We start from the raw sequence: 13,390 nt of genomic DNA, 5'->3' as shown, positions 1-13,390 counted from the left end.
TGTCTTTATATATATATATATATATATATTAAAGACATGACTTTTTCTCAATGAGGTGAGTATGTACGTATCATCTCTGCTAAGTAGACTCAATCGACCCCACGGACCGCAATAGAGCGGGTATAACGCAGCGAGCGGGTACACACCTCGACTCGAGGTCTGTAAAAAGAGATTAAGACCTAGCCTTGGAATTCTGAGAATTACGATCTACATTCCCTACCCTAAACAAGACGAAAGCAGCAACCAACCGATGAATATTCGGATGAGAGATAGTAAAATCCTAAGCTAATAACTCCAATCTTATCAGTCACGCCATCCACCCGTAGATGATGGAATAAACCCCCTCCCGAAAGCCCATCAAAAACGCATTCGCAATGCAGCAAGCTAGTGCATTCAGTGCGGGGAAATGGACGAATAGTCCCACCAACACAACCAGATAATGCACTTGCGCCATGGCGATGAGTGATGGCGGGATGGTGAGGGGTTCATAGATTTATTTATCTATATCATTGTCCTGAGCCGCTATTGCATTGGCAAGATACCAAGTACAACAGAATCAAAACAATGGGCGATATTTACACCGAGAATGGCCAATCCGGCAACAAGCAGATCCTGCTGAATGCGTTTGATATGTCTACGGTGGGACATTTGTCGCCGGGGCAGTGGAAGGTGAGTCGTGGTCTCTTCATCTAGCAGATGGGCATGATGCTGAGAAGGTAGAACCCCGCCGACAAATCCGCGACCAAGCGCAAGTTGGAATACTGGATTGAATTGGCCAAGCTGCTGGAACGGGGCGGTATCAATGCCTTGTTTCTGGCGGATACGTATGGCGGATATGATACGTATGAAGGGAAACTGGATGAATGTATTCGACGGGCGGCGCAGTGGCCGGTTACGGATCCGACGATTGTATGTTTGCTTTCTGGAGAGTAATCAGTGTTTGGTGGATGAGAGACTAACCGATCAGCCTATCTCGGCCATGGCCGCGGTGACTAAGAATCTTGCCTTTGGCATTACTTCGTCGACTTCTTTCGAGCCTCCTTTTCTCCTAGCGAAGCGCTTCTCGACGCTGGATCATCTGACGAACGGTCGTATCGGATGGAATATCGTGACCTCGTGGAAGAAGGCTGCTTTCAAGGCCATCGGACTGGATAGTCCAATCGAGCACGACGAGCGATACCGTCAGGCGGATGAGTACCTGCGTGTGTTGTACAAGTATGTCCCATCCAATCTTTCCACTGTTATTCTCTAGCTGCTAACTCAGTTAGACTCTGGGAAGCATCCTGGGCCCCCGACGCACTCTCCCCCAACCCCGAAACCGACAGCTACGTCGACCCGGACAAAGTGCGCCAAATCAACCACAAGGGGAAATACTTCTCGCTCAACACACGGCACATCGTGGATCCATCCCCCCAACGCACCCCCTTCCTCTTCCAAGCCGGTACCTCGGCCGCCGGATCGGCCTTTGCCGCGACGCACGCCGAAGCGATCTTCGTCTCGAGCCACTCGCCCGCCGTGCTGCGACCCAAAGTCGATAACATCCGACGGCTGGCAGCGGAGCAAGGTCGGGATCCCGCGTCGATCAAGTTCTTCGCGACCTTCACGCCGATTATCGGACGGACGGACGAAGAGGCCCGGGAGAAGTATGAAGAAGTGAAGAAGTATGCGTCGGTGGTGGGGGGCTTGGTGTTGTTCAGCGGATGGACGGGGGTGGATATTTCGCGGATTCCGCTGGATCAGGATATCACGGCGGCGGATTCGCTCGAGGCGCATAAGGTGACGAGTATGTTGGATGCGTTTACCACGACGAGTCCGGACGTGCCGCGGTGGACGCCGCGGGTGGTTGCGGAGAAGGCGGCCATTGGTGGATTGGGCCCCGTGGCGATTGGGAGTCCCGTGACGGTGGCGGATGAGATGCAGCGCTGGATCCGCGAGGCGGATCTGGATGGGTTTAATTTGGGCTATGTGACGACCCCGGGCACGTTCGAGGATGTGGTTGAACTGTTGATTCCAGAATTGCGGCGCCGCGGGGTCTACCCGGAGGGACAGGAGGAGGGGTTGACGGCGCGGGAGAAAGTGTATGGGAAGGGCCAGCGGGAGTTGCGGGCGGATCACCCGGGCAGTCGATACAAGTATGATGTCTATGAGGAGGATGCTCAGGAGGATGTCTGATGGGGGTGCATGTGATGGTGTACTTCGGACTCAGATTTACTATAGACCAGAATAAGCTATTCCAAGCCCTCAGCCATGTGAAGCCACGACGGCGCCGCATCCTTCATTCCCGCAGACCCCGGCCGGCATGTGGCCTGGCCAGCCCCGCCCCCAGCATTCCTCATCCCATTCATGGCATTTGAGTGTTTGTTTTCCCTATTCATGAGGAAAAGTGAAGGCCAGAGTCTAGACCGGCCTGGGCGGGTCTGTCACCTGCAGCCGCGGTCTCGTGATCCCCTCCCGTTCCATACCGTATGGTACCGTCACGGCCAGGCTGGGCCTGGCCTAAAAAAGTCCAAGTGGCAGCCTCGGGCATCCCTCGGTCGGCAGCAGCCAAATGTTCAATGCCAAGCTGCCAAGCGCGTACGGAGGATATCTCGCCTGGGCTAGCCTCATCCGGGGCTGCACAGCAGATGCCATCCCGAGGGGCAGTGGCGGTTGGGCTCAGGGGTTGGGTATGGCGGTGAGAGTCCCATCTGAAACATGCAGGGAGGGAGGGACAAAGGATGGAGGTCCGAGGATGGTATGAACCGGGGGCTAATCTAGTCCAGGACCATAGTTGAGATGGTATTAGGTATAGATGGATTAGAAATGCCATGGCGACGCTAGCAGATGGCGTGTAAATCTATATGCGGTGGATGGGCGTTCCCACATGGCTATCCGTGAGGAGCACCGGACTGACTGGACGGAAATAGACGGTTATATTTATCCCCGGCGGGGAGACTATTCGTCGCCAGGTGACTTGGGCGCACATCCGCTATATATATCACTGACGGGCTATGCTGGACACATCCGGGTGATGATCAATCGCTGGAGCTCATTGGGACCATGCTCTGATGCACGGATCACCCCTAGCAATGTGATTGACAGTGCTGCTGTCATGGCGGCCACGATTGCTTGCCATTTCCGGAATAGGGAATAGGTTCAGGAGAACCGCCGACCGCTCCTGAGCATGTGAAGACGACGACCGACCTAGGTCCAGCTGTCAGACCGCACTCATGGGACCGCATCGAATAAGGGGGAGGAGTCTGATGTGCTGAACGATGAATGTACCTCGGATAAGGGACATCAACAAACCAACAAACGTCTTAGCCTCCGCTGTACTCCGTTCCGACGAAGCTAAGCACAAACAGACCAACGGGCCTATCGTTCAAGCTTTGGACGGTCCTTGCATGGCGGTCCGGGTGAAATGGCCGCGAGTGGCGAACCGCTGGCGGGCCAGGAAGCGAAGCGGAGCACAAGCTGACATGCATGTCGGTAGTCCCCGGGGGGAGGGATTATTGGGTTGTCGTGACGGGCGCCTTGCATGCCACCACCGGACGTTAACCATGCGACGATGGGACAGGATAGCAGCATTCGCAGCAATAGCAGGGAGACATCAGACCCTACCTAGTCGGAGGGATGCGAAGCTAGCGGACGTTAGTTCGGGGGGTGGAGGTCGAGTCAGTCTCTTCACTCGGGGATGGGTTAGCCGGCTGTTGAATGACTAAGGGGTGTTGGCCTCGCCAGACCGCAACTTGTGAGGCCCCATGTCCACCGTCTTAGGGGGTATGCTTTTTTTTCGCCGAATGAGGCCGTCAACAGCTATGTTGAGCGAGGATACCGCTGGAGAGCTTAAGGTTCGTAAAGTGAAACCGCTTTCAAGCTTTGCGTAGGCTTTGGCCCAGCCGGTGCCGCGCGGCGCGGAGTCATCCAGGACAGGAAGGACCTGGCATATGCTTATTTCTGGAGAGTTTGCGCTTATTCCGGAGGCGCGTCCATCTATCAACTGGAGATACGAGGCCTGTTCAGTCGAGGTACACCGGGAACCTCCTGATGAATCTGAATGGAGTCGCCCCAATCCATCGCGTCCTCTAGCGCTGGCCGCCAAATATATCGGGGTTTGGGTAGCGCTGGAGGGCTCTGGTTTCGTTGCCGCCGCCTTAGCCATGCGATTAGCCTGATTGGGGATGGCCGCTATCAGACGCCTGGATATACGCAGATAGTGACAAATCTCGCCATGAGATTTGACTTCCGCCCTCCTCTGTCGTGCGACTGAGGGGTTAATGCGTCAGCCTCGACATCTGATACACTCGTGTACGACCTTCTGCAACGGACAGCCTCCGAGGGTCTTATCTGAAGCTGTCCTGGTCGAGTCGCCGGTGCCCGAGCGGCTAAGGGAACTAGCCCGAATGGGAATCTGTCTTGGCCCGGCGAAAAAAATATAATCAAGTTGACGCGAGAATATCATTTTCATTATGATGACTGGTCAGTGTTGGCAATTCGATCTTACTGCGAATAAACTAATGATATTCGCACTTAACCTCGGAAATAACCAAGGTCAGCCCACGCTTGGCCCCAATGGGACTGCCCGGCCGTAGCCTTACTCCTATGTACTCCGTACTGACCGTCTTACATGGTATCTAGTAGGCCCCGGAGATACAGTCACTTCCAGACGGATAACGTCCGAGCAGACCCTTCGGGGCCAATGCACCCTAGCCAGTAGCCACCTGAACGGCTAGGTAAACGACCAGACTTTAGTCTGTGATTAGTGCTGCTGACTATCTCGCAGTCTCCACGCTCTAACGAGCGACCAAATGGGAATGACTGGTCATAAAGATGTGCTCGATCGACACTGCATACATCACATTGGCTCCAGGTGGCCATCGACCCCTGTCCGTGTTGGTTGTACGGAGTACAGGAGTAGCTTTCATCCTTGGCTTGTTTGTCCACGGAGGATCCTTTTTCGTAATGAAAAAAGGACCCCTTGCGAGACCGCCGGGGATCAGGCATTGCATCGCATAGCAGGACTGGGCCGGTGTAGGGAGGATCTGGCGGACGATAAGAGAGTGAGATGAGCTGATAATGCGCCTGGCACCGTGGCCGCCACCGCCCTCGATCTCCCGGCCCCTAAACCCCCGCCAATACCGACAGCCTGGTGCTGGCCGCGCCTCCCGTCGGGAAAGGCCAGATGCGGTGGACCGTTGAGTTCCAGCGATGACGGGGTTACAGGTGCTACCCAAGGGGGCAGTAGTCTGCACCGCCCGGCGACCAGCAGGCAGTACTCCGTACCTTAGCGGTTCCTGAGTGATCGGTGATAGGCTTGGGGGCAGCCAATCCACGGGTCCTCCCAGGCTGGAACCGGGGGGCTACTGGTCAAGACCATACTTGCTTTTTGCCTTTCTGCAGCGGCTTGATTTCCAACCTCTCGGATGGCGGTGATTAAGGTTGATGAGGATGGCAGAATGGACGGTCGCTAGGCATCCGCATTCAGCCCACACGGAGTATACTCAGCACCAACGCTCAGCACTTCGCCTTGCGATCCAAATGATAAGGATAGGGGAGTTGTCGCTACGAGGTAGTTACTACCATGCTCCGTAGTCAACGGACAAAGACCCAACAGCAGCTTGCGCGTGTCTACAAGGCGCGACGCCTTAGTGGTCGGCTTCCGCGACCCAAGATGCAGGCGGACCAGCCAGGCAAGTCAGGTGGGCCGCACCGGAGCGAGGCAGGCAACGCTAGGGCCTAGAGGGGACTAGCGGGCTAAACCCGACGTCCGAGCCAGCCAGTGCCGACACACCACCAAGGCGCTAGTACCGTACGACCTAGGCGGTATCAGCCTGTAACGGGGATGGAGAGTATACAAGCAGACACGGGCAATCCGCCAATGGCCAGGCGACCTGATGGCGGTCCATGGGCCAGGATGGGCGAAACTCGGGCGAGTCCAGTGCCTGCCAGTCGCTTGGTTCTACCCCCCCGGGAATTTGCAGGCCTGCAGCGCTCGTATTGGCAGTTGGGGGCCTCGGAGGAATGGGAGCGTCTGATTGGAATTTCTTCCTCTAGTTGTCGGGGGTCCCCCAGCAGGTTCCCTTCCCCCCCTCCCCCCAGCAAAAACCCCCAGCAGAACCAGGGTCCCAGGCACGACAGCTGACCTCGGCCATGGAATGGTAGGCGTGGACCAGGGACCGTTTGCCTGGGGCGGAGAATGGATTGAGAGTTGGGGGAGGAGGGCCGGCACGCCCATGTCCGTGCGAGCAGCAGGGCCCCGGCCAGAGCAGTCGACGAGGCCGCGCGATGGATACGAGCCCGTTCGACTGGACTTTCCATGGATGGGGGAGACTGGAGATCGAATGTTCCATCGGTGGAGCCCGGTCGAGCGATTCTGTACCAACGAGTACTTCCGTCTCGACAAAGGAATTCTCCGCAGTTGAGGACCAGTAACTTCTCTGTCTTTCATGGATGGGATGGGGTGTCAGTCAGCTAATTATTGCCGATAATCCTAATAATTACGATGCTTACCAGCGCAGAGGAACGCTCCCCTCCTCGCCCCGACCCGATCAGCCTCAGCTGTGCCCTCCACCGCCCGGCATCTGTCATGCATTCCTCGACGCAAGGAGCAACGATCGCTTGCCTGCCCCTTTTCTGGTCCCGCGTTGCTTTTTTCTGATTTGTGACCCCGATGATCCACGCCATTGGTGGTTGGCCCCGGGTGGTCTGTTCGCTCTCTCGTCACGCTTGGCTCGGCCGGGCTCCCCTTGACCCTGGGTGGCCGCTGGTGTATCCGTGTCAGTTTTGGGACGCAGAGAATTCTCCCGGCCATCCACACCATCCACGTCGATCTGGAGACCCTCTGATCCCTCCCCGGCGCTGAGGGCTAAGCTTATTCTGAACTCCACCAAATAGGGAAACAGCGGCCAGCATTCCCTGCTGGGTCGGAGAGGCCGATCGTCTCGACGGCGCTCCACATGCCTATCTATACATACAGGAACTCCCAACGGGAGTAGCTACGGTGGTCGGTGATGGTTCATACATAGTAGAAGAAGAGTCTAGTGTAGGGGCGGAAGTACGGTGTAACGTACTCCGTCCAGAGCCCTGATGCTCGGTCGGGGGGCTGCCAAAGAATCCGCAAGTCCTTTTCCTACCTACTCAAAGGTGGATTAACACTAGGCCGAAAAAGTCGGGGGGAAGAGCTAACCGGTTTTCTGGCACCATTGATTCGGGCCCTTTTTGGGTCAAGGCCGCCTGCAGCGAGGGTCTGGCCGATTCCATTTTGCTGTGCCTGGTCGCATCCCATCGGGGAGGATTGGAATGAGGTGGTCATCTCATCATGACTGGATTTTTTTGCTCAACTATCGCTACATCTGTGTCTCGCTGTGAAGGGATGCGGCCGATGAACCGAGCCCCGACCGTGGGCAGCGGGCGACGGTGGAACGGGGGGGCAGCTTGGACGCCTGGACGAGCCCTGTCAACCACGTTGCCGGGGATCAGGACTGGCTCGTCTTAGCGAGCCATCGTTGGCCGGTTAGCAGGCCGCTAGTTCAACCATCCAGGGAGCCGGCCAAGGTTCAGTCAGGTAGGAAAGTTTGTTGCCAATGGTTCCTTCAATCTTACCGGGGGCCAGTCCGGGATAGGATTGGAGTGAAGGGGGAAGGAGGGGGGGGGAGAGGGGGGGAAGGGTTTGCTTTTCCCAATCAAAGTGAATCCGACTGCAGAATACTCCGTCAATCCATCAAAGAAACAAAGATCAGGAAAAGGATAAATCCAGAATAATAATAATCCTCATCCCGAAGGGGAAGGGAGAGAGAAAAAGAAAGGCCGTCATTCATTCTGCTGAAAATTCGGTTGGGGGTTAGCCCCGATTGGGGAGACCTCCACTCGATCCGGTCGGACCAGGCGACTGACTGGTTGGCTCCATTCGCTGGTGGTGGTGAGGGTCGGCTGATGGATGGCTGAAGGATATGACTATTATTCTGCTCTGGGATCGATGCGAATAAATAATAATGGGGAATCAATAATCCTCTAATACGAACGAGCACTGGGGATGATTAGAAGGGTTCCCTCTGTCTGCTCCCTCCCTCCCTCCTCTTCCCCAGCAGCAGCACCAGCAGCAGCACCAGCAGCAGCTTCCAATAATCCCAGACACGCCCAATCAATCCAATCAATAATAAATAAAAATAAAAATAATCGGGGTGGGTATGTTCTCCCTGGTATTTTTGTGAACTCAACCCCCGCGCTGGCCAGACCCGGCGCTGGACTGGTCTGGATACGTCTCCATTCCCGGCTGGTTTGGTCCATCAGCAATCCGCTTGTCTATTATTCACAGCATCGACAATAAAAGATTTCCCCCCTCTCCCTCTTCTGACGACCTTCTTTTCCCCCGTCATCTTTCTCTCCCACACCTCCACCGCCACCCACGCCTCCGATCTCCATCATCATTATCACCACACCACCACCACCACCACCTTCGTTACCATTCTTCATACCGCCTGTCAGCGTCTGTCCCGGCCGCCCTCGAAACCTGCCATCCCCGCTGCCACTCCTCGCCCGCCCATGGTTCTTTGACTGCCATCCCGCCTGATCTCACCGCGCATCTCCATCAACGTCGATCTTTATTTGTCTTGTCGTACTTCGCGTGACGGCGCGTGGTCTGCGTGATAGACCATGAGGTTGTCTTGATTCTATTCTCCCTGCGCATACCCTCTGGTCGCATCACCGCCATATCAGTCGCGCCGACAGGATATGACTTCCGGATAACGCGCTGGTGGTAATCCAACCTGACGTGAAACAACAACCCCCCCCCCCGGTGGTACCCGTTTGAGCCTATAGCCATCCCCACGGTCGATCTCCCAGGACCACCCCCGTTTCGTCTCAGATCGCGGATCGCGATCCGATCGCCCCTCCTGGATCCTCCAGACATCGCCGGTGGCCTGTCTGGCAGTCGATACTGGTCCCTCGCATCTGACCCCGTCGCCTTTCCCCAGGGACATCTGTCCTCCGGTCTTACCACGCCCTCGTCATTGGTCGTGGGTGATCTCTTCTCCTCGAACTTCTCGCGCGAGACATCCGCCAACCTGGCTGCCCTCGCGATTCCCCCACCAGGCATGGGGACGGCGCTCGAGGCGCTGACCACCCCCCAGCCGTTGAACTCGCGTCGTCCCGCGGCCCCGACCTTGCCCAGCTTCGAGCTGCCGGCTCCTACCTTTCCTACTAGTGGTCCCATCAAGTACGCCCATCACCCTAATTCTGCGTCCATTCACCCCAGCGTCAGCAAACTTCTTACTCCGCCTGCGAGCACCCAGTCCGGCGACAACGGTCACGCCAGCACGGCGGTCACCACGGGCGTCTCGACCAACTCGGAGCTGGCCCCCTACTGGCAAGGCCAGGGTTCCTATAGTGCGTCTGGGGCCGCCGCGGCGCGTCAGTCGTGGAGTTCGGGCATGCCTTATACGAGTCGAGATACCTTTCCCCTCCCTCGCAACCCGGCCACGTCGACCCCGGGCACCGAGCATATTCCCCAGCCATTTGAAGTGAATCAGTTGCCCCCGTTCCAACAACCGATCCCGGTCTCGGCGGCCCCGGGGGGTCCGCTACAGCATCATTCGATGCCGCACGCCATGCTGTCCGTCCACCCGCTCCCGAATCCCGCGCCGTCGCCCCATCCCCTGCCGTCGAACGATCCCTACATGGTCAAATCCTCGTCCGCTCCGGCGTACGGGACGGTGCAGCAGGTGTCCAATTCCCCTGGATATTCCTCGTACGGACCAACGGGACTCGGCATGCAGCAGCCCCCGGGCCGGGTGGCCTCGAATCCGCATCCGACGCATCATTTGAATTATCAACGTGGGCCCTGGCCGTCTTACTCGCTCCCGGCGATGAACGGTCCGGTCTGGACGAACGTGCATAATCCGAACGGGCCCATGTCCGTGACGGGGAATCAGCCGGGACTGCTGCCGGGTCTTCCCGGGTTCAATAGCGGACACGCGGCCAATTTGCAGCAGATGCAGCAGCTGTATGGGGGCCACCCACCGCATCCCGGCCACGGCGGGCCCGGACCAACCAACGACCGACCGTTCAAGTGCGACCAATGTCCGCAGAGCTTCAACCGGAACCACGACCTGAAGCGACATAAGCGGATCCACCTGTCGGTGAAACCGTTCCCGTGCACCCACTGTGACAAGAGCTTTTCGCGCAAGGACGCGTTGAAGGTGAGCTCCTCCCGTCCCCTGCCTGGGTGTAACCTTGCTAACCGACACAGCGACACATCCTTGTCAAGGGGTGTGGGAAGGACGGGTCGGATGGCCTCAAGGCGAGCGAGCACGGCTCGGTCAAGGAGGAAGATCGGAGTGATGGATTGAACGGCCACCATTAAGCGGGGGCTTACGCATGTTCTGGAGTTGATTGACGGTCCTTTGTATTGATTGCCCAGCTGGCTCGGACGAGTGTGTATTGGCTGTGATTTGTCTCACTTCACGCGGGTTGGGACCGGTCGGATTGTTTTCTTGTTACGGATGGCATCAGCGTCGGAAGCCTGTTTCATGTATACGTATGTAAGTAGAGGCGTTGACCAGCGTGTATGGTTTGGACATTATGGATTTGGCTATGATTGTTGCTGCTGTACGCTGTACTGCTGTAACTGCTTACTGCTGTACTGCTTAACTACTGTAGTGCTGTAGTGCTGTACGCTGAACTGCTGTAACTGCTTACTGCTGTAACTGGCGGAGATGTCGGGGCAAGATACTCCGGCTCATTCTCTGAGCCATTAAAGACTGCCGTCACTGCCGTCAGCAGATCTCTCCCACTCTACTTCCAGCGATGCATTCCTGGCTGCCTCTTCTCATCGCTGCCCTAACAACAGGGCAGTACATCACCACGATCGACCCCACCCCCGTCACCTACCCCGTGGACGTGAACTTCACCGGGGACTCCTCAGACCTATCCGACCTCACCGCCCCCAAGCTCGAAGCCATCAACCAAACCGTCTTCGAATGGTGGTACTTTGACGCCATCTCCTCCTCCAACCCTAACGTCTCCGTGGTATTGACCTTTTTCACCACCACCGCGACCGCCTTCCCCCTCGTACCCCCCAACTCATCCTCCGTACTACTAACCTACGTCTGGGCCACGCTTCCCGACGGCACCACCGTGGTCGACAAGGCCGTACCCAACGACGCCGCCGTCCTCGGCGAACAGAACCAAACCTCGGGCATCTGGGAAAGTACGGGTGGTTGGATCGGACGAACGACGGGGTATGATGCGTGGATGGGATGGGAGGGATCGCGCGTGAGTGGACGGATTCAGTTGGATACCGTGAGTTCCTCTATTTCTTAAGTGCAGTGCGTGCAGTGGCTGATAATCTAAGTCTTCTGCTCCGCTGTCCCCCTGCTCGACGCCCACGCAGTTCGATCTGTCGTTGGCATTAGGGCCGGATTTGGGCTGGGTGAGTCTCGTTCCGGGGTCTCGTGCGGTCGTGGATTTGTTGGTCGATGGCCATCCGCTGCAGTTTACGGGGGTTGGGTATCATGATAAGGTATATTCTCCCCCTTCGTTCCGGATTTCGCTGTGTGGTATCTAAGAAAAAGTAGAACTGGGGTAGTCGACCCTTTCAATCCCTGGTGGCCTCGTGGTCTTGGGGCCATGCGCACGTCGGACCGTACTCGCTTGTGTGGATGCAGTATACCCGGCCGGGGTCTAACTCGAGTGTCCCCATTGCGAGTGCCTACGTGGCCAAGGACGGACAGGTGATGCAGTCGGGGTGTGAGGCGGGGATCGTGGCGATTCAGCAGCGCCGTACAGCCACCAGTTACGGCGTGGAGGTCGTGATGCCGGGGGTCCGGCTGCGGGTGCAGGGCACCGCGCAGGTCGCCGGCGATGGCCAGCATTACTTTCGCTGGAACGGGGGGGTCTCGGGGGAGATCTTCGGGGAGAGAGTAGAGGGAGGTGTTGCCGTGTTTGAGGCATTCGAGTTTGAGTAGGATAGTGTAGACAACACAATGCGAGTACGTAACATCATCACCACCACAACCATACCAACAGAACCCTATCTAACGCATCCACTCCTCCACCAACCCCCGATAATCCTCCATCCCATACGGCCTCAACCACGTCCACCACCCCCTCTTCCGCCCCTTCTCAATCCCCAAATCCTGTAACAACAAATCCACATACGCCAACGCATCAAACACGAAATCCGGATTCCGTTTCCCAAATCCCCCGGGGTACCGATGCACCCCGAACTGACTATGCAGGGCGGTTTCCCAGACCAAATCCACATCCATACCCTCATCCCCATCTACCCCCTTCTTCTTCCTGAGACTAATATCCTGTTTGATCTCCTCCGGACACTTCTCCCTACTCTTCACCCCCATCCACCCCCCCAGAAACGCAGCCCCCCACAACGCCTGCACCTGGGCCACGAGCGGCGTGTTAATCGTCATCACTGCGCCCAGCACCACAATCGACCGCTCCTTCGCAAACGCAGGCGGGACCATGAATCTCGCTAACCGGAACGGATGGCGGGCTGTCGCGGGTGCATCCTCCCCGAGGGGGGTATACCCCGCGTGCAACTGGGGGGAGTCCCGTAACTTGGGAAACCTCTCCCGGATCACTTCATCTGCCTTCTCCACCATGGTCGACGGAATGGAATCCTCCGCCCAGGGAAAGCCGAGTTCTTTGTCGATTCCCAGGGGCGTGAAGAGCATGTTGGGGGTGACTTGCCAGCCTGTTGCGCAGATTAACCCGTCACTTTGGATGACTTCGTTGGTGGTTTTGAGGTGGATCCCTCCGGTGGCATCCAGGGAGGTAATGTCGTCGATGATTACCCGGACTTTGCCTTCCCGGACGAGGGCGAAGAAATCGGTGGGGTAGTTCAGGATGCTGAGCCCACTCGCCGCCCAAAATGGACTCATCCATGGTTTGAGCTTTTGGGTCTCCGGATGAGCGTCGTAGTTATTCAGTTGAGTGAGGTCCTGTTCGAGAATCGCCCAGAAGATATCCACGATTTTCCGACCCAGCCCGGTACCGTGCAGGAATGACCGGACGAAGCCGTACCCGTCTGCGTCGCCCCAGAGACACGGACTGAACCAGGTGAGGAGACGCGTGGTAACCAATTTCTCGAGCTGTTTCTTGAGAGGCGTCACGTAGGGAGGTGTCATCCAGCAGGGTCCGTGGCCGGAGGACCGGATGATCCAGGTGACGCGGGCGCCGGAGGTGGTGGCGCTGTGGACGGCGTCCCAGGCGGATTTGGTCCCGCCGTAGATGGTGAGTTGTTTGGTGGGGGTGAAGAGGGTGGGTTGGTGGGTGAGGAGGTCGCGGGGGTGGATGATCGGGTGGGGGTAGGTGGTGTCGCCGGGGATGGGGGGGAGGTAGGGCTGGGAGGTGAGGCCGGTGGCGAGGATTAATTTCTCCGTGTGGATTTGGGTGG

General features: G+C 57.3%; 6 protein-coding genes across 6 annotated transcripts; 4 read left to right on the top strand and 2 right to left on the bottom strand.

Moving 5' to 3' along the window:
* Positions 1 to 564: 564 nt before the first annotated feature.
* BO80DRAFT_468351 (xenobiotic compound monooxygenase, DszA family) lies at positions 565 to 2,172 on the top strand (the record flags this gene model as incomplete). The annotated part of the gene is made up of 4 exons (XM_025722927.1): positions 565 to 669; positions 721 to 909; positions 968 to 1,215; positions 1,269 to 2,172. 4 exons carry the CDS (start codon positions 565 to 567, stop codon positions 2,170 to 2,172), a joined length of 1,446 nt encoding a protein of 481 aa, XP_025571007.1.
* Positions 2,173 to 2,272: 100 nt separating this feature from the next.
* BO80DRAFT_217032 (uncharacterized protein) lies at positions 2,273 to 2,944 on the bottom strand. The gene has a single exon (XM_025714358.1). The coding sequence runs from the start codon at positions 2,807 to 2,809 to the stop codon at positions 2,372 to 2,374; it is 438 nt and encodes a 145-aa protein (XP_025571006.1). The 5' UTR covers positions 2,810 to 2,944; the 3' UTR covers positions 2,273 to 2,371.
* Positions 2,945 to 6,114: 3,170 nt separating this feature from the next.
* BO80DRAFT_428828 (uncharacterized protein) lies at positions 6,115 to 6,457 on the top strand. The gene has a single exon (XM_025720334.1). The coding sequence runs from the start codon at positions 6,135 to 6,137 to the stop codon at positions 6,399 to 6,401; it is 267 nt and encodes an 88-aa protein (XP_025571005.1). The 5' UTR covers positions 6,115 to 6,134; the 3' UTR covers positions 6,402 to 6,457.
* Positions 6,458 to 8,840: 2,383 nt separating this feature from the next.
* Positions 8,841 to 10,339, top strand: BO80DRAFT_365693 (putative C2H2 finger domain protein; the record flags this gene model as incomplete). Its single annotated transcript, XM_025716211.1, has 2 exons — positions 8,841 to 10,175; positions 10,226 to 10,339. Coding segments are annotated over 2 exons (1,449 nt in total), but the record flags the coding sequence as incomplete, so codon positions are not given.
* A 359-nt stretch (positions 10,340 to 10,698) lies between these two features.
* On the top strand, positions 10,699 to 11,942 carry BO80DRAFT_416167 (uncharacterized protein; the record flags this gene model as incomplete). Its single annotated transcript, XM_025718169.1, has 3 exons — positions 10,699 to 11,277; positions 11,330 to 11,497; positions 11,553 to 11,942. The coding sequence occupies exons 1-3, from the start codon at positions 10,783 to 10,785 to the stop codon at positions 11,940 to 11,942; spliced, it is 1,053 nt and encodes a 350-aa protein (XP_025571003.1). The 5' UTR covers positions 10,699 to 10,782.
* A 69-nt stretch (positions 11,943 to 12,011) lies between these two features.
* Positions 12,012 to 13,382, bottom strand: BO80DRAFT_365638 (flavin-binding monooxygenase-like protein; the record flags this gene model as incomplete). The annotated part of the gene is made up of 2 exons (XM_025716209.1): positions 12,012 to 12,276; positions 12,340 to 13,382. Coding segments are annotated over 2 exons (1,308 nt in total), but the record flags the coding sequence as incomplete, so codon positions are not given.
* Positions 13,383 to 13,390: the final 8 nt, after the last annotated feature.

Source organism: Aspergillus ibericus, assembly GCF_003184845.1.
Source record: "Aspergillus ibericus CBS 121593 unplaced genomic scaffold BO80scaffold_53, whole genome shotgun sequence".
NCBI lineage: Eukaryota > Fungi > Ascomycota > Eurotiomycetes > Eurotiales > Aspergillaceae > Aspergillus > Aspergillus ibericus.
This window is presented reverse-complemented; position numbering and strand designations above follow the sequence as displayed.